This window comes from Camelus dromedarius, chromosome 3 (genome assembly GCF_036321535.1).
Source record: "Camelus dromedarius isolate mCamDro1 chromosome 3, mCamDro1.pat, whole genome shotgun sequence".
Taxonomy (NCBI): Eukaryota; Metazoa; Chordata; class Mammalia; order Artiodactyla; family Camelidae; genus Camelus; species Camelus dromedarius.
Window position 1 is genome coordinate 718,205 of NC_087438.1, and position 26,745 is coordinate 744,949.

Below are 26,745 nucleotides of genomic sequence, written 5' to 3' on the forward strand. Positions count from 1 at the left end.
ACCTGACACTCACACCTTCACTCACATCGAGACTCACACCTGCACTCACACCTGCCACCCTGACAGTAGCCCTGCCCAACGAGCCTGGAGGTTGTGACCTCTGTCCCTGTGTTCTAAGAGATCCCGAGAGACCCTGATGCCACGGCCTCCACTGCAGCAATCTGGGCACGGGGACTGTGAGCTTGTCCCTGCGGGACACTGCCCACCTCAAGAGGCAGGCATGAGAGGCAGGGTCCAGCGGCGATGAGGAGGAACAGTGAGCCCGTGGACTCAACTGACCGTGGGGTCTCAGAAGAAGACACTCCGGAGCTGGGAGGAGCAGAGCTGGGGGGCTGTGCAGGCAGGGGAGGGGCCATGAGGCGGGGCACCTTCTCCGCGTCTGCAGAGATGTTGCATATCCTGAGCCTCTGTCCCCACCCCTGGGGCCTGGGTCAGGCACCACCTTCCCCTGGGGTGTGCCACTGCCCCACCAGAGCTGGAGTCACCCCCAGGGTGGAAGTCCTCCCTCTCCCTCAACTGGGCTGACCCTCGCGCACTGGCCTTTCTCACCCATCTACCTGGAGGCTGAGTCCTCATTAGGACCCCAGAAGGCTGCCTCGTCTGGGGGCACTCAGGAAGATATGGGGCAAAGGTCAGAGTGGAGGTGGGGCGGGCCCCATGGGCCAAGTCTTGGGGTCACGGAGGCGCTGGCTGGGCGGGTGGAGCCAAGCCCAGTGTCTTCGTGGCAGGTTCTGTGATGATATCGCGTGGATGACTGGGAGGCGGCCCGGCCTCTACTGGCAGGTGACTTGGAAGGTCGTCAGCCCCCTGCTGCTGCTGACCATCTTTGTGGCCTACATTTCCCTCCTGGCCAGCACGCCGCCGAGCTACAAGGCCTGGAACCCCCAATACGTAGGTCCTTTGGGCAGGGAGCGGGAGCCCGGGGACCGCCTCAGACCCGGCCTGGCCCTGTCCTGGTGCCACCCAGGACCCAGAGGACCCCTCGGTGGGCATTCACGCCCTAAGGACCATGTGGGCTGCTTCTGCTCTGAGACCCTTGACCGCGGATGCCCTCGGGGGTGACAGTTTGATTCCTGCAGCCCCAGTGACCTTGGGCAAGTGGTGGGAGGACAGGAGCAGTTTCCAGACTCTGGCAACCTCACGGGTCCCTGTAGCCCCTCCCACAGGGAAGTGCTTCCAGCCAAAATTCACAGGTGCAGTGGGGATGCCCAGCCTGGTCCCAGACAAGAAACCAGCCACCCAGCTGGTCGGCGGACTCTGGCTCCAAATCTTGGCCCCAGGCTGCACTGGGAGCCGCTTGGGACTGGCTGACCTGCCACCCCTCTTGCGGCTCAGAACCTTGCCTGAGCTTGGGTGGGTGGTGCTTCCCCCTTACAGAGGGAGCACGGGGTTCGACGATGCCTAGCAGGTCAGGACAAGGCAGCCCTGAGACCCCCGGTTTGGGCGGCTCTCTCCAGAACAAGATTCCCCAGATTCCAGGCCTGTTTCTCAGTGCCCAGTCGCCATGAGCGGCTCGGCCCCGAGTCCCAAAACATCGGCTGCCTGAGCCCACAGAGTGGCCCCTGGCTGTGTGCCTTTCCCACCCACCCATGCTGGGTGCTTCGTTTCGGGAAGAGCTGGGATGAAGCTGCCCCCACACAGTTCCTGCGGCCGGGGGTCAGCCTCGCCACATCTGGGGTGGGGGGCGCCCACCTCTTGGCCTGTGTCCCTGTAGGAGCAGTTTCCCTCGCGGCAGGAGAAGCCCTACCCGGGCTGGGTGCAGGCCATCTGCGTGCTCCTGTCCTTCCTGCCTGCACTGAGTGTCCCGGCGGTCACCCTGGTCCAGCTGCTCGCCCGGCGCCGACGGAAGCAGCAAGATGTGCAGCAGGACATGGGCCCAAAGCTGCAGGACGGCGGGGTCTGCTGAGGGTGGGGCTGGGGCAGCAGCGTGGGGGTCCAGCCTGTGGGCCTCGCAGCCCAACCCCAATACACAGGTCCTCCCAGCGACTCCGAGACCCATGGTCTTTGCTTCCGACACCACCTCAGCCTCCAGGCCACCTCAGGGTACAGACCAGCTCCGACATCGCAGTCCATGCCCTTCTCCAACCAGAAACAGCCCGCCGTGTGGCTCCTGGGCCCTGCAGTCTGGGGTCCTGCCTGGGGCATCTGGGTGGTCTTGCACTTACCCGGCGAGTCCACAGGCAAAACTGCTGGGGTCCCAACGGTCAGGGTGGCGATGTGGCCACTGGGAAGGCCCAGACACGCTCCTCCACTGAGGGCCTGTGAGTTTGGGAACCAGCAGGGCCGGTCTCTGAGGAAAAGCCGACAGCGTTCTCTCCCCTGAGCTGGGAAGGGAGGCTTGGCCCCCTAGAAGCCCATTGCTCTACCCAGAGCCCTGGGGTCCTGAGGAGGGCATGCCATGACTGCCCACGCGATGGGGAAGCTCACGGGAGAGGGGGTCTGTCTGGGACCGAGGCTTGGGTGCCCTGTACTCAGAGAATTGCCACAGAGGCACAGACGCCCAGCTCCCAACTGGCCAGGGCACCACGGCCCAGAAAGCCGGGGGTGGGGGGTGGTCGGCTCTTCCCAGGTTTAGCTCAGAAACACATCATTTTTTTTTTTCCGAGAATTCCTCAGGGTCAGTGTGTGTTAGGAATGAATAAAAGGGCCGATTATCACGCAGGTTTCCACTGTCTACAGAGGAAGGACATCTCCCCTCACGGTCGGCCGGCCCTTCCCTGTGCTGAGCCCTCTGAGCAGCCCTCAGCCACGACCCGGCCTGTTCTGGGCCCTCGGAGTACCTCCATATGCCCCCGCCTGCTCCTCCCTCCCTCCCTCCTCTGTTCCTCCATCCTTCCTCCCCTCTGCCCCTCCTCCAGCAGTCAGGTTCTAAGACGCCGGGTGCTGGACACCCAGGCCTGCCTGAGACTCGCCTCCGTGGTGACTGCTGTGTCCTTGGCGTCTTGCTGGGAACACGTCCCTCCGAGCAGCGTTAACAAGCCTCGGGCCGGCGGTCGCTGTCCGTGGTGCTGAAACACCGCAGCCCGCAGGGCACCAGGGCGGGTTTAACCGGCGGCGCCCAGGCAGCCAGATCCCAGAGCAGACAGAGCGCGCGCTACCGCGTGCCTGAGGGGAGCTGCACATTAAACTGCAGTCAACGCAAGAGCGCGCCGAAGTGAGTCCCGAGCCCCGCAGGGAAGGCGGGCCCTGCACTGTGCCCCACGCCACACTCTGCGGTCCATGGCCTCTTCTGTGGAAAAGCCAACAGCGGCTGTGAGTCTTCCTCGCGCTGCATCTCTTGGACTCGCTGCCTCTCCAGCCTCCCTCCTCCACTTTCAGGGACCTTGTGCTCACACTGGGCTCACATCCCCTCTTAAGATCAGCTGATTAGTTATGAATTCCACCTGCACCGTAATGCCCCTTTGCCACGTTGGGTGATGTACTCTGGGGTTCCAGGATTGGGACGGGGGCATCTTTGGGGGTCCTTATTCTGCCTCCCACGAGGGCCCGGGGTACTCTGAGCTGCCAGGTTTGGGAAGCCCTTTGCTCTACAGCGACCTTCACAGGGGAGGGTCCCATGGCCCGGCGCGGAGCACATGCCGGGGTTTCAGTGCCGAGGGAGGGGCAGGGGTGTGGGACAGGGGGATGAGCACTCGGCACTGCTTGGGGGCCAGGGGCACCGTCTGTGCCCTTTCACTCCTTTCTAGTCTTGAACTGGTCTTGCTGCACCCATGTCCGGGGACACACGCGTGAATGAGCTTCCTCACGGGCCATTTAGATCTAGGGAAACCTGAAAAACTAGATTTTTTTCCTTTGCTTCTCAAAATTTTATTATTTTCATGGTGCACCCTGAGGAGAACTGGCAGTCTGCATGGTGGTTTTAAAAACGAGATAAATCAGAAAGAAGTCTTACCCAGCTGAGACGGAGCAGAGCACACGCCTTCTCCAGGTAAAACTACAAGTGATTCTGAAGGAAAACATGGCAAAACGCACTTACTAGAGAAACAGGGTTCTGGGAGCTGGAAGTTAGAGCAGTGCTGACTGGCCTCTTGGGTCTGGTCTGTCAAGGAAATGCCAGACACAGGCCGGGGCGCCGGGAGACCGCGGTGGCTGTGGTGGGTCAGCAGGCCCCCGCTGTGGGGCCCGGGACACGTCCCCCTGCATGGAGTGCCCTCCGCCCTGGGCAGTGGGCCAGTCCTCCCCAGTGAGGGCCCCGCAGGGCCGGCTCGCAGGGCGGGTGGCGCCAGCCCCTCTCTGGTCATCTCTCCTGCACTCACGATGTGCTCTGTGGACTTGGGTCCGTCATAAACACATCGGCTCCATCGCTCAGATGTGGTCGGCAGCAGCAGTAAACAGGCCACGGCCATAAACTGCGACAGACACCCTGCTCTCACGCTCAGCCTGTTTGGTCTGCATTAGCAACGACCCATCCAAGGTGCACTCCAAGTGGCCCTGTCAGGGACGTCCCAGAAGGAAGCCGGGGAGTTGCTCACTGTCATCAAAACGCCACTGACCGGCTTTGTGCTGCCCCGGAGCACCAGGCAGAGAGCCCACCCACAGGTCACACCCTGAGCCACCCCCTCCTGTTCAGGCCCCCGCAGTGGTCTGAAGGCACAGCCTCGGCAAAGTCACGGCAGGGCAGGCTGGCTCATCCCAAGAAAACCCGCTGGCCCTGGACAATGGATTCTCTCTCTTGAGGCACCTCACAGGGATCTGAGGCTGGGGTGGACGCAGAAGGCGGGGATCTGACCAGGGACACAGAGGGGCTCTGACAGGCTACTGTGAGAAGGGCACCCCTCTGTTCTCAAACCAGCCCCTCCACACCCTCCAGTCCCTTCTCCCTGCCGGCTGAGCTGTGTCCGCACAACCTCACCCTTCCCCACCTCCTAACTCCTGACCCTGACCGAGGACTAAGCCAGCTGCTGTCTGCTTTGCACCAGGGTCACCAGAGAAGACAGCCCCCAGGGCAGCCTCCAAACCTCCCCACCCACCAGCAGCTTCAGGAACTAGTTTAAAATTCAAATTCCTGAGCCCCATCCCAGAAGTGCTGAGCCAAAAACTTGGGGAAGGGGCAGCCCCAGTGTGATTCACCCCTCAGGGGACTCAGGGCTCAGGGGGAAACCTGCCCCTTGCCTCTGATAAACTCTCTCTGGGGACCCTGGCCACCACCTAGTCCCTGATCTCAATCACCTCCTTGCAGCCAGCGCACACATCTCTGACCACATCTCTCCCCAACCTGGGGCCCACCTGTTCTCCCCGAAGTCTTCCACCCAGCCCCACCTTTCAAAGCATGACCCTTGACCTTGAGCAGAGTGCCATGTTCCCAGCCCTTCCTGCTGCCCCTTCTGCCCCACCCAATGCAGGGAGGACCCCAGGTGTGTCCCTTGGAGATCTCACCCTCAGGGACCCAAGGAGCTCCCCTCTGCAGAGCCCCACCACTTTCCCAAGTCTAACATGCACCTCCCTGGGCACCATGCCTGAGTTCAGCTAAGTGGACATGACAGCACAGGACAGAAGGAATCCCACAGTGGCCAGGATGCAGGAATAGGAGAGGCAGGGTCACCTCACCCTTCAGGAGCCTGGATGGCAGAGGGGACAGACAGGGGGACACATACGGACTGACTGCCTGAGCTCGTCCCCCTGCCCGGGTCCAGAACACGGGGACAGGTCAGGAGACTACAGCATCGGGGAAGGGACAGGGCTGGACTTGGACCCGTGTCCATGGCCTTCACTGCTGACTCCACAGAACCCTCCGGAAAGATGAGAATCACGTGGTCCACCATGAAGATCATGGCCAGAGAAATGCACTCAGGAGGAATCCTACTGTCCCGGACCAGAGAACTGCCCTGTCCACTCTTGAGCGCCCAGGCAGCTTGGCCAACGCCAGCTGCAAGACGGTGGGTGCCTGGCTGGGGCCTCCCCATCCGCTGCCCAGATGCACCTGCCCCATGGGAGTACCTCCCTCCCTCACATCCCACCCCAGGAAATCCCCTCCGACCTTGACCAGGCCAGTGACCCACGTGCACCACCCACGCACACCAGTAAAAGCACACTTTTTAATAATTACAGAGCACGGTACTTATTGGCGCACAATTTAATGCAAAGACCGAGAAAAATTTAAAACTACACAAATAGAGGTTCACTATCTTCCTCACTGGGGTGAGGCGTGGGGGCTAGGAGGTGTGGCGGAGCACCACCAGGAGGACCTGGGGCCCGTGCTGAGCGAGGACCAGCATGGAAGAGTCAGGAAGTGGGGGTGGGGGACGGGCCAGGCCAGAGGCCAGGGCAAGGCCGGGTGAGGACAGGCCTCAAACAGCTGACTGGGCCCATTTGCTTCTGGGGAAAGTTCAGTGGGGCGTGAACTTTGGATGCAGCTGGTGGGGGCGGGGGCAGGGGTGGGGGTGGGGGGCAGGTGCTGCTCCTGGGGCAGGAGGACGGCTCAAGCCGGGGTGCCACACGGGTCGGCAGGAGCCCACGCCCACCACCGAGCCCCTGCAGGCCTCCCCGTGCCCTTGGGGACACACGTGCCATCACTGCAGACCAGGAGAAGTGAGTGACAAGTGTCCCCAACACTCCCTGTCCAGATGCCAATGCCCCAGCCAGGCTCTCCCACTTGCCTCCTCCCGGAGGTCAGCAGGTGAAGGGTGGGCCCCAGTCGCTGGGGGTCATGGTGCGCAGGCCCTGCTTTCCTGAGGACTTGGGGGCCGAACCTCCCCCAGGGTCTCCAGGGAGACCCCTACCTCGCAGTGCAGCTGGCCCCCTCCAGGATATGGCATCGGGTGGAACGGGGCTCTGGGGCTTCGGGCTGCAAGGAGGGCTGACTGTCAGTCCAAGATGGTCTTAAAGTCTGCGGTCAGGGCAGGGTCAACGGCTGCTTCCAGGGCGGCCAGTGTGGCCCTCGGGAGCCGCCGGCACAGCTGTGCGCTGGCTGCAAGGAGGTGACTGAGATCAGGCCTCCTCCCAGAAGCAACCAGAGGACACCGGGGCTGGGGCCGGGGGCACCCTGAGGCTGGGCAGGCGCCTGTATCAGGCTGAGCCCCGTGGGGTGCCGGCCTCAGAGGCGGGGAGTGGGGAGGTGCTGTGACCTGGGCAGACGTGCCAGGTCCTTGGATGAGGGAGGGGCCCACAACCCTAGGGGCACCTGCTCCTCTGACACAGAGGAGCCCAGAGGTCCAGTGATGCGTGCACACGGGAGGGGCGAGTCCTGTACCCCACTCCGCCCACGCTCACCTGCCCGGAGCGGCCCCAGCAGGCAGCTGTAGGTGATGTGGTGACCAGCCAGCTTGAGCCGGAAGGCATGCAGGCAGAGCCACTGTGCAGCTTCCAAAGGAAACGGGCCTGAGGCGCCCTGGGCCCCCAGTGATGTCCCTGAGGGGACATGTGGAGAGGCTGAGGCCCTGCCCGGCCCCCACCCCACCCCAGTACTCCTCCCAGGGGAGACCAAGGGGTCCCTCCAGGCTTGGCACAGAAGTGGGGACATGGGGTGGGGGGCAAACAGGAGACTTCAATTCCAGGGCCACCCCTACACGGGCACCAGGGGATTCTGATGACTGAAATGTTCCAGTCAACTGCTCCAAAGAAACTTCACAAAAAGAAGTAACAAAAGCGAAGTCTGCTAAACCAGGACCTCGGAGACACATTCGGCCCAAATCTCACAGGGACCAGAAATGCCCGTGGGAGGGGCTCTGACGGGAACTCTGGGGCGGGGGGAGGGGGGCAGGACGCCAAGCAGGCTGCACCCCAAGCAGAGACGGCTGTGTGGCTGGCAGGGGCGTCCCTCACTGGGCTCCTCCCTGAGGTGGGCAGCGGTGGCCCAGGGGCAGCTGGCGACACCCGGCCTCCTCCCGACCGCAGGCCTGGATGTGCGAGCACCCCGAGCGCCGGGGGAGCAGGCCCTGCCCGGAGCAGGCAGAGCGAGCCAGGGAAGCAGGAAGGACCACCAGCAGGTTCCCAGTGTCCTGCTCCCTCCAGTCACGCAGCGGAGGGCAGGTGAGCTGAGGGCAGCAAGTGAGGGGGGGCTGCTGTGACCGCGGGGCACATAGCACGCAGCGGGGTGTGTGGGGAGCACCCTCCCTTCACATCGCCCTGGCGACCCCCAGACCCACCTTCCCTGCCCTGTTCACTGGCGCACCTGAGTTCCTGGCTTTCAAGAGGGAGTAGGCGCGGGATGCGGTGTCGGAGACCACCCGGAGGAAGAACGCGGGATTCCGCCTAACCGGCTGATTAAAGGGCAGCTGCAGCACGCACGCGTGGAACCTAGGAGACGGCGCCGCTTCAGGGAGTGTCCAGTCGGAACACGCTGGCGTGCGGGTGCCGTGTGCACCTGGGCTCGTGCGTGCCTGTCAGGTGTTTGTGTCTACGTGCGGCATGTGCACACATGAGCATGTGTGTGTGCACGTGTCTGCAGGTACCCACGTGACCATGTGACAACCCTCTCGGGGGCCTGTGCCCTGTCTCACCCCCGGGGTCCTCTCTGCCATAAGGTGCAGGTGTGGACCTGGCCGTCCGATCTCACAAGAGCTCACCAGAACCCTGTGGAGTGGGGAGGAACCATCCCCACCTACGAGAGAGGGGAGCCCGTTCTGGAAACTCGCGAACATCGTGTGCCGGGGCCGGGGTCAGGCCACACTGCTGTCCTGGGAGGGGCTCGTCCTGCAGGCAGAGGACCCTCTCTGGGGGAGGGGTGGTGCTCCGTGTGGAGTAGGGAGGCCTCCACCAGCAGGGATTTCCATCTCCCCCGAGAGGAGCTGAGTTTGGTGGGTTCCAGTCTGCTGAGTGCCACGTGACCCCCATGACCTCGCCTGCCCAGCTCTGGTGGGTGTGACTTGCATGGTCCAGCTTTACACTCCCCACCCTGCCTTGGAGGCGCGGGGTTCCTGGGTCTGCCTGTGTGCGCACCACCCGCGTGTGGAAGCAGATGACATCCTTGATGCAGCGGGTGGGGTGCTGGTGGCTCTGCACGGTCACTGTCCCGGGTGCACGTCACCACCTGGACAGAGGTGCACAGGGCCACCTGAGGGTGGCCTCCCCTGAGCTCAGGTGTCTACAATGTTCCCTGGAGAGCAGGGGTCTGGGGCCAGCTCCCCACAGAGCACAGGGTCCAAGGTGGGGATACAGAGTGAGACCGCGGGGATCCTGGAGCAGGGTCCCCACCCTTGCTCTTCTCACACCCCCGGAGGTGTGCGGGTGCGCGGGGGTCACTGTGACCCGCGCCCTGCAGCTGGCATGGCAGGGGCGTGAGCACCTGTCCCGAGGGGGCAGAGGCAGCTGGCAAAGAGCACAGGGGCGCCTTGGGAGGTGCAGGAGGGTGGTCAGGGCGCTGAGGGGCACCAAAGGCGCACGCACGGCCTCATCACCAAAACAGAGCCCAGGCCCCTGAGTTAGAAGCGGTCTTCCTAGCGGGACTTTTCAGCAGGAACTCCCCCCCGAGCCCATCCAGACCCTGCAACGACCGCACGGCCCTGGATAACCGTCCCTCGCGGGCTCTCAGTGGTCGCCCAGCTCCCCATTAGCCGGGAGACAGCTCTCCCCTCGCTCACTGTCCCCTCGCCCACAGCGCTGCCCCCTGATGGGGCCGTGGGAAGTCAGCTGCCTCCCTGAGTTGCCCAGGCAGGGCTCCCCCCGAAACCACCGAGAGTGAGGCTGCGGGCAAGAGGACCGGTCAGTGAAGGACAGCGTCCGCCTTCCCGAGGTGGACATGTGGGAACACAAGCGCCAATGGCCCATGATCACCAGCCCATCCCCTACTTCCCGGCCGGGGGCTGCAGAGCCCCCGGGGGGCAGGGAGCGTCCTGGAAGCAAGGCTGGGCTGGGCTGGCCTGGAGCTGCTCTTGAGGGTTTGGGGCCACGGCCCTCTGCTCTCCGGACCCACCCCTGCCCCGTGGCCGCCTTCCTCCAACTCTGCAGCCCCTCCCCTGCCCCTCTCACCACAGGGCAGCTAGCACAGGGGGACACGGGACACCCTGGCCACGCTGGCCTCCACCGCTGCCTGGTGCCGGGAGCAGCGCCTCCCGAGCAGACGGGGACACAGGCGGACAGGCGGTACCTGCTGCTCAGGTGGGTGCTGCGTCCGTCCTCACAGACCCAGAGAGCGCCCTCGCCCCGCCAGGGACCCACCTGTATGCCTGCAGCAGGAATATCTTGTAAACGTTTGTGAAAACTGTCTGGAGACTGTTCACCTGGAGTCACGAGGAAAGAGAAACGCTGGCAATACCCCTGGGACTTGAGTTTCTACCTTTTGCTTTATTTCCCCGCACCGGCCACGGGGTCAGGACTCTGTGGGGCCGCCGGCAGGATGATGGGCGGGAAGGACAAGGAGGTGCGAGCCCAGCCCGGCCGGACCACAACCTCGGCCCGCACCCTGCGAGGAGCCAGGGCGCGGGGGCGCGGCGGCCACTCAGCGGGTGAGGGCAGGGGCCTCCACACACGCACGTGCACACGCACACGCACACCCAGGATCTAAAAAGCACAGGGGCCCACGGGGGCCTGATGCCAGAGCCCTCGCTCTGAAGCCCCGGCCGCCGGCCGCCGCCCGCAGCCCACGCACCTGCAGGTCCAGAAAGAGGCCGTGGCACTTCAGCCGCAAGACCGCGAAGAGTTTGCGGCGCATGTTCCTTCCAGCCTTGAAGCCCTGGTTGAAGGTGAGACTCGCTCTGATCGAGGTCCGGGCGTAACTGAGGGACAGGGTGGGGTCCCGTGTGACACACACGTCCCCCTCACGCTGCCAGACACGCACGCCCCACCTTGTCACATGCGGCTCTGATCCACCCCAGTGCCTGGCCTGTACTCACGTGGAGCTGGGCCCAGACCGGCCCCACCTGCTGCCCCCTGGGCCCCGGCCTGCATGGGTGTCCACAGACACTGGCTCATGGTGCGGCACGGCCTCGGCCTGGCCTCCTGGACACAAGTCCTTCCAGGCCTTGTTTGTATCACTGGATCCAAACCTTGGGTCATTTTGCACGTTCCTTCCCGAGGGACAGACATGAGGCCCCATATGGCCTGTGCACTTTTCACTCCAGAGCACTGGTCACTCAGGCCCACAGTGGGCCCAGCACCTCCCCGGAGTCACCTGTGTGGGCAGGCAGCTCTGGGGAAATGAGGGGGTTGGCAGCCCCCAGCCAGGTGCCTGCACGTGGGCCCCACAAGCCTGTGGCTTCTCCCAGGAGGAGGTCGCCCCCAACATCCTTGACGCAGGACCAAGCGACCGGCGCAGTCACATGATGGGCCCGAAGTGTCAAGGGAAGGGGCCTCGTCAGCCCCGCTGTGCCCGCGGGGTCCTGTGCCTCCCACCCCCGAGTGTGATGTCACGTGACGCGGCCCACACCCCAGGACGGGCCCTCTCGCCCCAGCTTCCACACTCACACTTGATGTACACTTCCCATTCCCTTAGTCGCACTTTGAAAACAATTTTAACGGCAGATTGAGGTTTCCCCTTGGTGACACGGCACCCACTGAGCCTTTACCAAGGCCACTTCATCTGCCCCCCAAGCACTTAAAGACGGTCAAATAAAACCTCGGGTGACGTCTCTCATTTCCATTCTGGGGAAGATTTCCAGAAATGGAATTATTGGGAACCGTGTGAACATTTTAGCCGTGCCCCCTGAATTCACGTGTTGAAGCCCTGACCGCCAGGGCCGTTTGGGGACAAGTCCTTGAAGGCAGTGAGGAAGATGAACTGAGACCAGGAAGGCGGGCCCTAACCCAGCGGGGCGGGGGCTGAAGAAGAGAGCGACACTGCCTGGACACAGGGACGACCATGCGAGGCCTCGGGGGGGGGGGGGGGAGACGGGCCTGCAGCACCTGGACCTCAGCTTCCAGCTCTGGACCGAGGGGTCAGGCCCGTCTGTGGTACTTTGATGGCAGCCTGAGCGGCAGAGGCTGGCACCCACGGCACCGCACACAGAGCAGGCCCCACATGCTGCAGCCCTGCGCCCCGATGGACCCAAGGCGACCGCAAACCCTGACGTCCAGGGAGACCAAGATGTGTGCTAACGCATGTGCCTGGCCCTAAAGAGACCTGCGTCTGGCAGGTCCCGAAATCTCGTTAGATCTGCACGCTTCCCTGCAGAACACGCCAGGGTCCCGGAATCTGCTGCACGGTTGTTCTTTTACCAAAAACGGCCCAGAAAACTGTGCCCCCCGTGAGCACGTCCCCCCACCCCCCGGATGGGGAGACGGCTCTCTGACCTCTGATCTCTCCAGGTGGCAGCACCTTCACTCAGGAGAGGGCAGCCTGAGCGAGTTGCCGGCCAGCTCTCACCTGGAGTAGTCACTGCGCACCTCCAGGGTCTGGGTGTCCAGCAGCAAGCCGCACCAGGGGAACAGGCAGTGTGCCGGCAGCTGGAGGGGGGCCTGGCCGCCCAGGGCGCCGTCTTCCACGGGGAAGTTCACCACCGTCTTGCGCAGGTTCGCCAGGCAGCCGTACTCGGGCACGCCTCTGACCAGGGTGCTGAAGTGGAGGGGCCGGTCAGCCACTGGGCAGAGAGGGCCACCCGGGCGGGTCTGGGAAGCACTGGTCAACACCACTTAAGACCCCGAGAGGCAGCGGGGGCCGAGGGCTGGGACTGGGCAGGCCCCCGAGGAAGGCCGGACACAGCCCTGCTCTGGCCTCAGGCTTCTAGGCGACCAGTGCTAATAAACAGAGACCAGGCTGGCCGGGCCGGGGAAGGGCAGAAGCAGCGGCGGGGCGGAAGCCGGGCGTGTGGGTGCTGGCCGATGGGCTTCCCCAAAGGCAGGCCAGTGACCAGAGGCAGGGACACTGTGAGGGCTCAGCTTTGCAACTTTCTTCTTCCTTGGAAACCACACGCTGGAACAAGCCCCCAGATTCCTGGGGCTGCCCAGAGGGGGACAGGGCTCTAGGGCCACAGCCCAAAGGCGAGGGCCCTGGGGGCCAAGTTGACTTGGGCACCGACCCCTAGGCGACCCCCAGAACTTGCAACATCGTCCCCGGGCAAGTCTGGATTCTCTCTCCCCTCACGGCACCCTCTTCTGCAGGGGAGGCCTCAGGGCCTCTCCTCCGCACCCCATGCTGTGCAGGGCTCAGCCTCCAGGAGGAGCTGCTGATGCTCCAGCCTCTGCCAGGGTGCCGCACGCACGGAGGCCCCATGGGCTCAGTCCCACTCTCGGTGGTTCCTGTGTCCCGGCGGCCACGCCCGCGTTCTCAGAGCAGTGGGACTGCACCACGTGACACTCGCCAGAGACACTGGGATGCGCAGGGTTCTGCAGGGTGGGACGGGAACTGCTTGCTGTGCATGCGTTACGTCCGCAGAAGTGCCCGTGGAGACACACGCATGTGCAGACCCTTACCTGAGAAAAGCCTTCGCACGCGTCAGGTGGGGTGTGACCAGCAGGAAGTCGTCCACCAAGCGCAGGAGGACCCTGGACAAGGAGAGAAAATGGAGAGCGCTGCCTTTTACACCCCGAGCACAACGTCCTCCTGGGGCGCTGAAGGTCGAAAACGTAACATCTGAGTTCCCGCGGGCGTGAATAAAGCGATCTTCTCCCAAGGATCTGAGCAAGAGACTTACGTGTTTGTGGGATTTGGCATCAGCCGGGGAAGGAGGCCTGTAGTCGGGCCAGGAGGGCACAGTCTTGGTGCCGGGTGGATGCCTGTGGAACTGCCCCTGGGCCCCGGCCACACCGTGAGCCACGTGCCATCCCACGCTCTGCTAATGCCTCCCAGGTGACGTTGCAGGGGGAAAGGGTGTGGCCCTGTCTCCACCCAGGACGAGAAATGCAAACAGGCCAAAGCAAAGCGATGCCCACAGAGGACAGAGGGGTCCTACCCATCCTGCTGCACTCCGGGGAAGACCTTGTCCTCCATGTCTCCATAGCACAGGCTGCAGAGCAGGGTGGACAGCACGGAGCCCTGGGGGACCCCCTGACACTGGACGTAGGACCTGGGGGGCAGGATGTGGTTAGAAGGGGGGCCAGCCACGGCAATACGTGTGCGCACACACATATGCCACATCCACCTTGGGGGATGGGGCTCAAGGCGTGTCACACTCCCCACGAAGCCCTGCCACACGCCTGGCCACATGTGAACAACTTCCTCCACACACATCACAGCAGGTGGGGCCCCTGAGGGCGTCTGGGGTCTCAGGCATGGCCTTTCTTGGGGAGAGTCACCTCCCAGCTGGTGCCATTTATATGCATGTGCGGGTACGTTTCTTTGGTCGAAACTTGCCCTGCTGTGCGCTTGGCATGCGTGCCTCCCCCAGGATGTCGGCATGGGTTTACACCGCAGTGTAACAACCTCTGGGTGAGCGTCATAATGACTCAGAAGGTCTTCTAACCAGAAGGTTTCCCAACCTCAGCACACGGTTAACGAGCCCCAAGAAGGCTTCACGGTCCAGGCTGACCTCCAAAGGCCGTGGCCATGAGTCTGGAGCCCCAGGACCACCGCCCTCCACAAAAGCACATGGGGGTCTCACACAGCGCCTGCCCAGGCAGGTCTGGCTTCACACACATTTAAACAACTGTCTGCCAGGAGCCTCACTCCGCCACATGGGCCGAGCAGCCGCAGCACCTGTGCGGCCTGTGAAGTCGGGGAGGCAGAGGATGGCACCCACCTGCCCCCAATCCTCATGACATGGTTGTGCACCAGGCGCAGGAAGGACTCGAAGAGGCTGCAGCCGGTCTCATTCAGACAGTAGCTCTGGAAGAGACGGGAGCATGGCCACGGGCGGTGAGGATGCCCCCTGGACGCCACTCTGGGCTGGCCGGGCAGCATATGGTGGGGCCCCGGGAACCGAAGGAAAGACGTCTGGGGTCTTAGCGCCTCACTTGGTGGCAGGGTCACCCTGAAACCATCCTGCATGAAGCAGGGATCCTCCCAGGCTGACACCTGGCGGACCCGCCGGGGACACTCTGCTCACGGGGGAGAAAGCGTGGGCCCCCATGGGCAGCTGGAGGAGGGTCTACAGGGAAAACCTGGCTTGTCCTAAAGGAAGGGGTTCCTCTTCTCTTGGCCTCAAGGTCAAATCAGAGAGATAAGATATGCAGTGAATCAGGAAGGGCCACGGGTAGCCGCAGAGGGCTCAGTGAGGCGGCAGAAACGTGGCCAAAGGTGGAAGCAAGTCTCTGCCTGCCAGGGAGGGCGTCCACAGCTCCCTCGTCCCTGACCCAGTGGTGAGCTGGGTGCCCACACTGACCTGCTCGATGACCACGGCGTCCCTCAGCGAGCTGGTGGCCTGCAGATGCTCCACAAACTGTCTCATGTACGGCTGGAGGTCCGCAAGGGTGGAAACCTGCTGGTGAGGACGGTGTGAGGTGGGTGGACACCTCCTGGAGCCCTGATGTCACAGGGACTCTCAGGATGGGGACAGAGCCCAGGAGGTCCTGACACGCAGCTTCTGCGGTCAGCTCCTCTCCCCACCCACCACAGCCGCTATGACCGCTGATGAAACACAGAGCAAGGCTGCTTGGGGGGCTCGAAAGGCAGGACGCAGGCAGACTGGGGTCCCAGTCCTTGTGGGGCACCCCACCTTCGCCCCCACTTCTCCCTGAGGTCTGTATCCATGGTGGGAGGTGGAGTTCGAGCACAAAGTGGGAGCTACGAGGTTGAAGACGTCAGGGTTCAGGGCCACTAAGCAGCTCGGACTGAGGGGCAGCCCTGGGAGGAGGGGCTGCAGGGAAAGGGCTGCAGGAAAACCTGATTTCTTGAACTCCTCTACAAAACCAAAGCAGACTCACAGACGCAGCAAACACTCTTAGGGTTACTGGGGGGAAGGGGGTGGGAAGGGATAAATTTGGGTGTTTGAGATTTGCAAATTTTAACTGCTATAGATAAAAATAGATAAAAAACAAATTTCTCCTGTACAGCACAGGAAACTATATTCAGTGTCTTGTAACAATCTTTAATGAAAAGAAATATGAAAACAAAAATACATCTGTATCTGCGTGACTGGGACACCGTGCTGTACACCAGAAACTGACACACTGTAACTGACTGTACTCCAGTTAAAACAAATAAAATTAATAAAGGTAACACTGCTACCGAAGCAAAGGAAAAGTTGGAGAATGTCACCAAAAATCTGGAATGTGAGAAAATCCACATGGGATTTCTAGAGCTGAAAAATAGGCTGGTGGAACCCAAGAATTCAATAAATGGATTTCACAATCAGAAACAGAGGTGCCCTTCAGTGACTGGGAGACAGGTGGATGTGTGCTGCTCTGGGGGTAGAGGCTGAGTGCCCTCACCACGAGCAGCAGGAAACCCCACATGCTGGCGGCCCAGGGCATGAGCCCCTTAGCCTTCTCCAGCTCTGTTGAGGCCTGAGGACCCTGGCCACTGAGGGGGTGCCCTTGGGCCCCCACCCCACTGTGCGGGCAGGGACAGCAAGCGAGGTCAGGAGTGCTGGTGACGCACTCTCTGGCCCCTCCCCTCCCAGAGCACAGGTGGCCCCTCCCCGAGGCCACGGGCCAGGCACGGGCTCCTGGGGGAGGCCTCGGGGACACCACAGGCGCACACGCACGGCCCTGCTCCATCAGCGTCCCACCTCTCGGCAAGGCTGGTGTGCAGCGGGGGCCTCAGCTGTGAAGGTGCAGCAGCAGGAGACCCGCCAGCAACACGAACAAGAGTGAGGACGATGACCTGGAGGCCCCCACCGCAGACGGCACGCCCCACTGCGGGGCTCACAGCCCCACAGACCGCGCGCCCCACCACGGAGCGCACACCCTGCCTCTGAACACGCGCCCTGCGGGCCTCACGTGTCTCTTGAAGGACTTCCGGACGTGTCCGCGGGTGGCCCTCTGGACCACAGCATATCGGCGCACGCAGTACGTGCTCTCCTGGGGCCGGATCACTTTGGCGATCACCTCCACCAGCCTGTCCTGAGGGAGGGCGTCGTACGCCCCCGTCACGTCCACCTACGTGGGAGCGGAGGAGCCTGATTACATGCTCACCTTGGCCCCTGAGTTCCCAGGTCCTGCTAGTTCTGACCTGGCTTTAGCAAACCCTGTGAGGAATCAGACAAGGGAGGACAGGGGAGACCCTGAAGCCCCCACCATCCCATCCTCGCCACACACCCACCCTCCGTGGGGCTCTCATGGAGGCACCTCAACTCCCCCAGACTCCGAGCACCCCCAGATCGGGTCTGCGCCCTCTCTGGGCTGCAGGCTGGTGACCAGGAGATGCTGGCAGATGGCCAGGGCTCTCGGGGCCCAGTGCCGGGATCCGAGCAGGTGGGCTTCCTTCTGTGAAGGGGACCCTGAGGGCAGGAGCCCCCGTGGAGCTGGGGTGCAGTAACGGAGTCAACTCCAGCAGGGAAGGCACAGAGCTTCTGCCCTTGGGAGCTGGGCACCCCCGCATGCAGACGGGGTCCCCTGACTTCCTGCTCACAGGAACATTTGTGGGATAAGGATGTGGCTGCACCAGGGGCACCCTATCCGGGCAAACAGGACCTGCAGAAGGCCGGCCATGCCCCTAGACAGGGGCAGGCCACCCGCAGGGGCAGCTCCCACAGGCCCCCGAGGCCTGGCCATCTCCCTTGACAGGTGTCGGGGGTGAGGCCCGGCCCTCACCTTGACGAAGTACAGAGGGGGTGCTGGGTGCCGGGCCCTCAGGGGCAGCACGAAGGCTCGCCAGGCCCTGTAGACGTCGTCCACGCCCAGCACGGAGGCCCCCAGGAGGCCCGGGCGCCGCGTCCGCTCATAGTTCAGAACAGCAAACAGGGTCTTGACCCGGGAGGAGAGGTGCTGGACCTGCAGGCCCAGCCCAGGAAGGCCAGTGTCATCAGAGGGGCCCCAGCCAAATGGGACCCAGGGTCAGACCGCCCCAGGGACGAGAGAGGCTGATCCCATTCGGTGTCCCCTGTGGCCTCCCCTGCCCACCCCCACCCCCAGGGTCTCCCCAGGGACCCGTCGTGGGATCCTGGACACGTATGGAAAAATGCAGCCAGCTACACTGCTGATCCCCTCTACCTGGGCCCCACCCAGCAGGAAGGGACGCTGCCCCCCAGGGCCCCCCCACCAAGTGAGGAGTTCATCTGTGCTCAAAACCAAAACCTCTGTCAATATCGACAGCTTTTCCTTCCACTAATGACAAAATCAACCCCAAATACCATAGGGGGCACTCGGAAGGGGTGACACATGGCGCCGCGGTGGGGGGGAGGAGTCACGGAGGCTAACCCCGGGGGTGAGGTCCTACAGGGTCCTCGGGACCCCAGAGGGCGGGTGACAGCTCATCACGTGGTTCCTCTTGCCCCTGGATCCAAGAGAGCACACGGTCCCCCACCGCAGGACTCCAGGAGCTGGCGCACGGGGGCCGTGTCATGACATCCCTGTGGGCTCCTGGAGCCTGTCCAGCACCTTGAAGGGCTGGCCTTTCCAGGAGCGCCTCTCGGGACCGGGGAATCCCGCCCCTCCATGGCCCGAGATGCGGCAGGCGCTGGCCTCCTCATGGCCGCCGGCCTCCTCGGGGTGGATCCTGACGGCACCAATGCCAGATCCTGGGTTTAAAAGCATTTTGCTTCCAAGTGACACAAGCGGTGACCTTCTTGTCCCGGGGGGCGGTCCTGGCTCCCGCGACGTAGTCCATGTTCACAATTGGCCGCAGCCCGCTGGGCTTGGGGAGGAAGCGGAGTCTGGATGTCAGCAGAGCGTGCCTGGCCTCCTGGTGTCGCTTGACCTCGGCTTCCGACAGTTCTCGAAGCCGCACGCGATCTAAGTGTTGTCTGGAACAGAAAGGCCCGCAGGGAGCCAGGGCGGGTAAGCCCGGCAGACCCTGGTGCCCGTGCGGTCGGCAGAGCCCGGTGCCCAGTGCCCAGCACCTGGATGCAGCGGTGCAGCTAGGTGCCTGCTGGAGGCCCCTCCACGGCGGGGCCAGGACACCCAGCTCCTCTGGACAGAGCCCTGGGTAGTGCAGGCTGGGGCCGGATGGGACCCTTGGGCCAGAGACTCCGCCTTCCTCCACACAGAACGAGCAGCGGGTGCTCGGAGCAGTCCCTGTGGACCTGCCAGCTCCCTTCGGCCTTTACCCGAAAGCCACCCACAAGGAGGGGCTAGGTGCCCCCCACCTCCTGGCCGCTGGGGCGAGAACGCTCCCTGGACTGGGGGCCCCGGGGTGAAGGGTGGCTCACAAGCAGAGCACATCATGGAACGCGAAGGCCCACCGGCAGAGGACGTCCCCACGGTCCCCGCAAGATGAACCTAGAGGCCGCTTGGGACCACTGGCCGTGAAATACTTTAAATAAGGTGCACCGTGCATGAGCTCAGGCCCTGACAAAGGCCTCCAAGCCTCTCCTGGATGCCGGACACCCCCATGTGGCCCAAGGCCCAGCCCGGCTCCCTCCGCGGACGTCTTGACTCAGGGCACGGGTCTGGCCCGAGCGCACAGCTGCGCCCTCTGATGCTGGGCACCTCGGCCAAGCTCAGCCCATGTCTTTGAGGCTGTCACATGATCCTGATTGAATCCCAATGCAGCTCACATCCGCCCAATCCTTTAAAAGGGACATAAAACAGCCACTGAGCAATGGAGACAAAGCCAGTGGTCACCGTGAGGCAGGCAGCCTCTGGAAGTGCCGCTGCTCGGGGACTCGGTCCCGGGTAATTCCCGCAGCACCTGTCACGCAGTCACACTTGCTCTGCGGAGTGAAACCGCCCTGGGCCCACGAGTAGAGAGCAGTGAGCGGTCCGCCCGTGCTGTTTCCATCAGTCAAACCGCACCCCCTGCCCAGCCCCTTCAGACCCTCTCGTTCAAACCCTGGGCTTTACGGGTAAGAAGAGGGGGGCTGCAGGGGTCCATGCCGAGTGCAGGACCCCGGCTCACACGCCCCTGGTGCAGCCAGAGCCACGGGGAGCCCGGCGGGGGCTGGGAGTAGGAGTCGGCACTCAGCTTACTGACGTCTGCACAGGTGGGAAGCAGAGATCGCGTGACACCCGAGGGCCACCCTACCTGATGCCGATGCTTTGCAGCTGGGTCCAGACGCTCTTCCGGAAGAAGAAGAGCCGGTTCTTCTGAAACGTGGTCTCCGTGACATAAAAGAACGCCCTGAGCAGCTCGACCACATATGTGCCCATCAACCAGCACAGGAACTTGGCCAGGACGGCCTCTCTCAGACGGTGCTCCTCAGCCGGGACGCAGCCAGCTCCTGGGGAGACAGGCCTGCTCACCCCATCTGTGCTGGCCAGGCAGGCCTGGACTGAGATGCGCGTACACGCGGCCTGCACACACACGGGTCTCAGAGACTCGGCAGAGGAAGAACCTGGGATTGCGGCAGCGAGCTCCGCCCAGTTATGCGCTAAAGTGCCGATACTGGTCCCTGGGCTGTGATACGTTAGTTTCACCTTTGTTCCTTTCTTGTCACGGCTGCTGGAAGACTTAAACGACATCGTGACTCTAGTTCTACTCCTGGGCAGCGATGCCGTGGAGATTCAGCACTTGTCCTGGTTTACACGCAGGTGGGGCTCCGGCCCTGACACTGACCAGCAGGACCCAGAAATGCCTGGGGCTTTCCAGGCTAGACAATGGTGTGGGGGGGGGGTCACACACCAGCTCAGGGATGTCAGACGCCTAGGGGTTCTGAACACGCACCATGGGCCAAGATGACCACCAGCCCTGGTAGATCTCTGTGCTTTTGTTTCGTTTATTTTTTCGGGGAGTAGTAATTAGGTTTATTTATTTATTTAATGGAGGTACCGGGGACTGAACGCAGGGCCTCTTGCACGCTAAGCACGCACTCTACCACTGAGCTACACCCTCCCAACACCCGGTCCTCTGCGTTTTATCCTGTGCACTTGGAAACGTCATGAGCAGAGGTGCACGGGTTTCCCCAGAGCCTCAGCACAGAGTTAAGGTTTTTCCACCAGTAATAGACATGAAAGAAACAAAGGAAAAGAAAGGGGCCCAGAGGCAGGTCTGGGACAGGAAACAGATGGCGGACAAAGAGAAGAGACGAGGGGATAAAGCTAAATAAGCTTCGACCGGAGAAGCAGCAACAGCAGCGTCTAACGTGGACACAACGGTGTTAGTGGGTGGTGACCCGACCCTGGCACCCAGATTACCATGCTTCAGATGGTAATCACCAAGGGAGGAGAAACGGAGAGTGTGCACCTAACCGCCCCGGGGCAGAGCCAACACGCACAGTGAGAAAACGCACACAATCCATCAGGAAGCCAGAAGTATGGACACGGAAAAGCAGACACGCTGGGAAGATGGAAAGCGCATCGAAACCTGTCCATCATCACGGAACAGTGAAAATAAATGACACCTGGTAAGTGGTGAAGACCGTCAGGCTGAGTTGAAAATAAATGTAAAACTCTCTGCTCTTGGTAAGGCACCTCAACTTTGAGGCTACATAAAGGGTACAGACAAAAACCAGAAGATGAAACATGACCCAAGAGGTAAATGCTGACCCACAGGAGGCCAGGGCAGCGGCTCCGTGAGCAGTTAGACAGACTCAGGTGAAAAGAGTCACTAGACACTTTCCAGGAAGAGAAACTGTAGAGCGTGCACCCTACCAGGACGAGACGTGGACACACCCACCCCAGGGGCAGGCCCACCCTTGGCATTGTGGCCCCTGGCAGGATACACAAGTTTTGTGCAGCACCTGGTGGAGAACACGGCACCATCCCCGGGCCCCTGACACCCTGACCAGCAGCGCAAACGCCCACGCACAAGGCCAAGCAGGCCTCCAGCGCTCAGGGAAGCCTGCGGACCACCACCCGGCCACGTCAGAAACCAGCTGAAGGTGATTTACAACGGCCCAAATAGCTCCGGGATTAAAGGAGAAATCACGGAAGGAACAGAAAACACAGAAAAGCGGCTGATATCAAAACGCGCAGCCGAAGCGAGCAGGGCACAGAGATCACACGAACGCACTGTGGGGCAGACGCAGGACTGGGAGTCAGAGCAGGAATGGCGGGCGGCCCAGAAAGCGGGAGATGATGAACTTCAGACCTCAGCCGACAGCCCTGCTGAGACGTGGGAGCCACTCGATGGTCCAAGGGGCTCCGCAGGAGGGGCACGCCCCCACCCACAGGGCGGGAAAAGCCATCACTGCCAGATGTGCATGGACGGGACGGGCTGACCAGAGGCCAAGCGCAGTCCAGGGACCCGGGTCGAAGCAGCGAGCAGGAGTCGTTCTTGTCACAGCTCTGGCCACACCGGACAGCAGATGTGGACAGCCTGGGGGGCTGGCCTCTGGCGCTGGGAACCGGGGAGGTGACGAGTTTCAACAGGCAGTGCGGTGGGCAAGGCAATGGCCAAACCCAGCTCAACAGAGGCAAAGAAGCCCAGTGCTGTGGACGGAGTGGCCGGGAGGCCATCCCGGCTGTCTACATCACCTGGCCTGGGGGTGTCCTGGGGAGCCGGAAACAGTGTGCACCAGTGCCCACCGGAGACCACCGAAACCATGATCCTGGCGACTGCGGCTGGTCGTTTCAAAGCCCCCACCCCAGGAAACTGTCCCATGCATCCTGGGCGGGCAAGTCGGACTCTGACAGAGGCTCTGCAGTCACCTCCTCCTTGAAGAAGTGGAAGCTCGGGATTCGGGGGAGGCCCGACCTGGGGTCTGTCCTTCCGGCCGCTCCACCACACAGAGAGCAGGGAGGGGGATGGTCCGTTTCTTTCCTGGCTCCGGTCTGACAAGGAGGGCACTGACTGAGAGGGGCAAGTGGCGGCTGGACCAGAGGAACCACAACATGAAGCCCAGAAAACCACAGTGGGAGGGACATCGCAGGCCTGGCTTCACAGAAACTCCTGCCGGGACACACAGGGCTGCCCACCTCCCTGAGACAGGGAAGGGGGGTGTCCTGCTGCTCCTCTCTGCCCTCGGTGACCTTGGGGCCTCATTCAAGGACATCGTCTTTTCACTCCTCCCGTGTGCCTGGCCCTGGCCTAGCAGACATGCAGTCAGAACTCACATTAGGACCTGCATATCGCCGACCAAATGTGTCGGGAACCCAGGAGCCCTGCCTCCCACCCCCCTGATAAGGGGCTTCTTGGCCCAGGACCCATTTCTATCAGTGGGGCACCATTTCAAGGTGATAAAGCTTCAAGTAGGAAAGGGGTAATGAGGAACCTGCAGGCATGCTCACGAGAGCTCCAGGCACCTCTGTCTGTCGTCACAGTCCTGCTCACCTGCTCTCTGCCACCGCCCCCCAACCCAGCGCCCAGAACCTGCCCAAGTCCACGAAGGTCCGCAGATTCATGCAAACTGGGTGGGAGTGGGTCGGGAGCAGAGAAGTCAGATGGAGCCACCCAACAGCCACCAAGAAGCCCACTGCGCTGGAGCGAGGTGCGGAGAGGGCCCTGTTGCGTCCCAGGTCCTGGGGTCCGGTCCTGCAGGGCCAGCCAGCACCTTCTCACCTGGGCTCCTCACCTGGGCTCCTGCGCAGCCAGGTGCAGTCCTGCACTTTCATCTTCCACGTCAGCTCCTGCAGCGACAGCTTGGCGTGCTTTCCCAGGGAGACTAGCTTCTTAACGTTCCTCATAAAGCGGCGCTGGTTGTGCCTGGAGCCCCAGAGGCCAGCAGGCACCAGCCTGTGAAGACAGGCTCGCAGGAGCGCGTACACCTGCCAGGGGCTGCTGTGCTGGCGGAGCAGCTGGACCAGGCACCGCGGGCCGGTGTGCCCCTCCGGGGCTGCCGTGGGCCTCTCCAGGGTGCAGGTGTCCACCCCATTGCGCTCCGGGATGCCTGACCCTGCCCAGGTGGCCTCGGTCCGCAGCGGGCAGTGCGCCCTGAGCAGTGCTTGGTAGGGACATCGCGCATGGTTCTCAAGCAGCTCCCGGAACAGGGGCCTCATCTGCCAGTAGCGGGCGGGCAGGCGGCGCGTCCTGCCGGGAGCCCCTGGCCGCCAGGGCTTCGAGCTCAGAAAGATGGTCTCCAGGAGCTTCCGGGCCCCCGCCAAGCTGGGAGGCAGGGAGCAGAGCAGGAACGAGCGGCGCAGCCGTTCCTCGCTCCCCGGGCAGTACAGGAAGTGCTTGGTCTCCACGCACACTCGGGGACCGGGCACGCCCTGGGGATGTGACTGCTGCCAGGATGCCAAGCCTGCACCGCAATCGCCACCCGCCAGCGGGAGGGGGCAACGGGTCCGGGGCACCTCATCCTCCTGAGACTCGGCTTCCGCGGCAGCTCTGGTCTCTGTTACCGCGCGGGGGTCGCTGTCGCTAGGTCCAGTAGCCCTGCCCAGGTGGGCCCCGGACGCCTGCCCATTGGGTCCTCGCTCTGGCCTCGAAGCGCGCCTGGGCCTCTTGGCTGGAGGCGGACGACCCTCTGCGCTGCCCCAACGCCGCTTCACGCCCGGGGCGGGCAGCCCCCAGGGTCCCCCAGCGTTCCCGTCGTTCCGGGCTTGGCGCGTAGGTCCGAGGCCTGCCTGGGGGCCGCCCGCGGGTCCGGGCCGAGCCGCGGCGCCGCTGCAGAGGTCATAGAGCGGCGGCCCGCACAGCTGGTAGGCGCAGCTCGGGGCCACCAGCAAGTAGAGCGCGCAGCGCGCCAGCAGGTGGGTGAGCACGTCGTCGCCCACGCGGCGCAGCAGCAGCCCCCACGCGCCGCTGCCGCGCAGCGTGTCGGTCACCGTGTTGGGCAGGTAGCTGCGCACGCTGGTCGTGAAGGCCACGGGCGGCCCGCCGCGGGCCCCGTCCAGCAGCGCGAAGCCGAAAGCCAGCACGTTCCTCGCGCCGCGCTCACAGAGCCTCTGCACGACCCGGGCCACCAGCTCCTTCAGGCTGGACACCTGCGTGGAAGGGGTCCTGAGTCGCTGGAAACAGAGGTACATCGTTCCCCACCCTCTGACCCCCGACCTGGGTCCCTGGGGACAGCCCACCTGGCGGAAGGACGGGGCGGCGGGGGGCGGCTGTGCGTCCCAGGGCACGCACACCAAGCACTGGGCCACCAGCGCGCGGAAGGCCGCCGGGTCCCCGCGCCGCACCAGCCGCCGGCCCTCGGGCCCCAGGCGCCGCACGAAGGTGGCCAGCGGCAGCACCTGCCGGTAGCGGCTCCGCAGCAGGGAGCGCACCGCCCGGCACTGCAGCGCGCGCGGCATGGCCGGCAAGAGGAGGGGGTCTGCGCAGAGGAAGGGGCGGGGCCGGGAGGAGGAAGGGGCGGGGTCGCGGGAGGCCGGCAGCCCCGCCCTTCACCCGCCCTCCGGGTGAGGGTGAGGCCCGGTGTTTGCACAGGTACCACGAGGACCTGTCCCCACCGCTCAGCTGTCCCGGGGCCGCCTCTCCACCCACGCGCCGCGACCCCTCCCAGGCTCAGGGGTCGCGCGAGGGTCGCACAGAGGAGAGGCCCTGTGGTACCTGAGGGAGGGGACCATAACGTGGGGTCCCTGAGGGCGGAGTTCGGCGCCCCCTGGGGGGCGGGTCCTTCTGGTTTGTCACTTTATCACGTGGCCGTGACCGGCCCTTGAGGGATGCTCTGGGGTCCAGCAGGGGCTTTGGAAGGAGCAGGACAGCTGACATATAGTGATGTGCAAAGAGGAGAACGGATGCCACCGCGCTGGCCAGGTGGGCGGGACAAACCAAGGGCTCGGGCGCATCCTCGACGGTCAGGCCCGGCAGCGGTGCTGCTCCCAGAGCTCCTCCCGGCGCGGCTGCGGGCAGCGGGCAGCGGGCAGCAGCAGCCGACTTGGTCTCCTCCACCCCGGTCTGTAGCTTCTTTTTGAGGATTCTTTGGCTTCTGTGGTCCCCACCTTAAACAGAAACCCCCAAATCTATTCCCTTTGAATCACCCGGCCCGTGGGTCAGCCAAAGCAAGGGGAGGCGACAGAGGCACAGGCTCGGTTTCTGGGGGGCACTGCCTGCAGGCTCCATCCCTGGGGGGCTTTGTCTGCAGGCTCCTGGCACCTGCCCATGGCTCCCTTCACACCAGAACCCGAGGAGGGTGTGACTGCAGGTCAAGGGCCTCCCACAGGCTTGCAGCCCCAGGAAGAGCCAGAAGCCCTCGCCTTCCAGCCAGCGGCAGAGGCACTCCCCAGATTCGGGGGGCAGTTTGACTGTCACATGCACAAGATGGTTCAGAGCACTCACCTAATGAGCTTTCACCCAAACCCAGAGCTGCAGGATGTTCAGGTTCGAATCCCTTGGAGTCGGGAAACTTGCAAGTCTCTGGAGGCTTGTGGGGATGAAGCACCTGAATTTGGCAAACACCGAACTGCTGAAACTTTGGAATTGGTGTTTGATCATGGCCAGAGCATTTACACAGGCTTCTGCTCTCCCTCCGCTGGGCAGGGCTCCCCATTTACCTGCTTGCTCCGGGTCTGCCCGCTGGGCTTGTTAACAGTCGGGACTAGGGCTGCCTGTCCTGGAAGTCCACTGGGTGAGCACCGTGAGGTCTCTGAGGCTTGCTTCTTTCTGCCACTTGAGGATTTGGGGTGGCTTTGGGAAATTTGGTCTTTTCCAACAGCAAGAAACCAGAGAAACCAGCATGGAAATCCTAATTGTGAAAAAAAAAAAAAAAGAGAGAGAGAGACCGAACCTTACACGAGTGTGGCTAATGCTGTGCTGGCGGTGAGGAGCCTCTTCCAGCTCGACCAGAAATGTCTCACCTTCCGCATCCTCTCTTCACGTTACACGTCAGTCAGTCTGTCTCTGGGAAGCTGGCGATGCTTTAAATCGCTGCATCATAAAATATGGAAATGTTCCCAGGCAGCAGTTCCTACTGTTGGCTAACGATGAAATACAGCAAAATCCAACTCTGGAACTTCTGGAATTCAACGGATGGACATCACACTTCACGCCTGAAGTTTCCCAACAGAGTGGATTCTGTGCCAGGAGCCAACTACTGATGTGTGATTGTCACTGGAGGGACTAGCAGGCCCCCCCAA

The 26,745-nt window shown here is 63.0% G+C and overlaps 2 protein-coding genes across 8 annotated transcripts in view; one reads left to right on the forward strand and one right to left on the reverse strand.

Annotated features, from left to right (window-relative positions):
• The window catches only part of SLC6A18 (solute carrier family 6 member 18), a 27,230-nt gene extending 13,745 nt beyond the window's left edge, over positions 1–13,485 (forward strand). For 2 of the 7 annotated variants that reach the window (XM_064479221.1, XM_010995445.3), the window contains 8 exons: positions 729–891; positions 1,715–3,154; positions 3,834–3,928; positions 5,726–5,876; positions 7,834–7,968; positions 8,079–10,619; positions 11,142–12,384; positions 13,311–13,485. In XM_064479221.1, coding sequence (XP_064335291.1) covers positions 729–891; positions 1,715–1,906 — 355 coding nt within the window. In that variant the 3' untranslated portion in view covers positions 1,907–3,154; positions 3,834–3,928; positions 5,726–5,876; ... (2 more) ...; positions 11,142–12,384; positions 13,311–13,485. The other 5 variants (XM_031442681.2, XM_031442688.2, XM_064479224.1 and 2 more) reach the window with 4 other exon arrangements.
• Positions 6,071–24,963, reverse strand: TERT (telomerase reverse transcriptase). Its single transcript, XM_031442643.2, has 16 exons — positions 24,745–24,963; positions 23,301–24,654; positions 19,874–20,069; positions 18,473–18,653; positions 17,503–17,682; positions 16,690–16,848; positions 15,132–15,227; positions 14,550–14,635; positions 13,764–13,877; positions 13,285–13,356; positions 12,239–12,427; positions 10,526–10,652; positions 10,096–10,157; positions 8,111–8,235; positions 7,210–7,347; positions 6,071–6,907 (listed from the first exon to the last, which is right to left on the reverse strand). The coding sequence occupies exons 1-16, from the start codon at positions 24,961–24,963 to the stop codon at positions 6,804–6,806; spliced, it is 3,402 nt and encodes a 1,133-aa protein (XP_031298503.2). The 3' UTR covers positions 6,071–6,803.
• Positions 24,964–26,745: the final 1,782 nt, after the last annotated feature.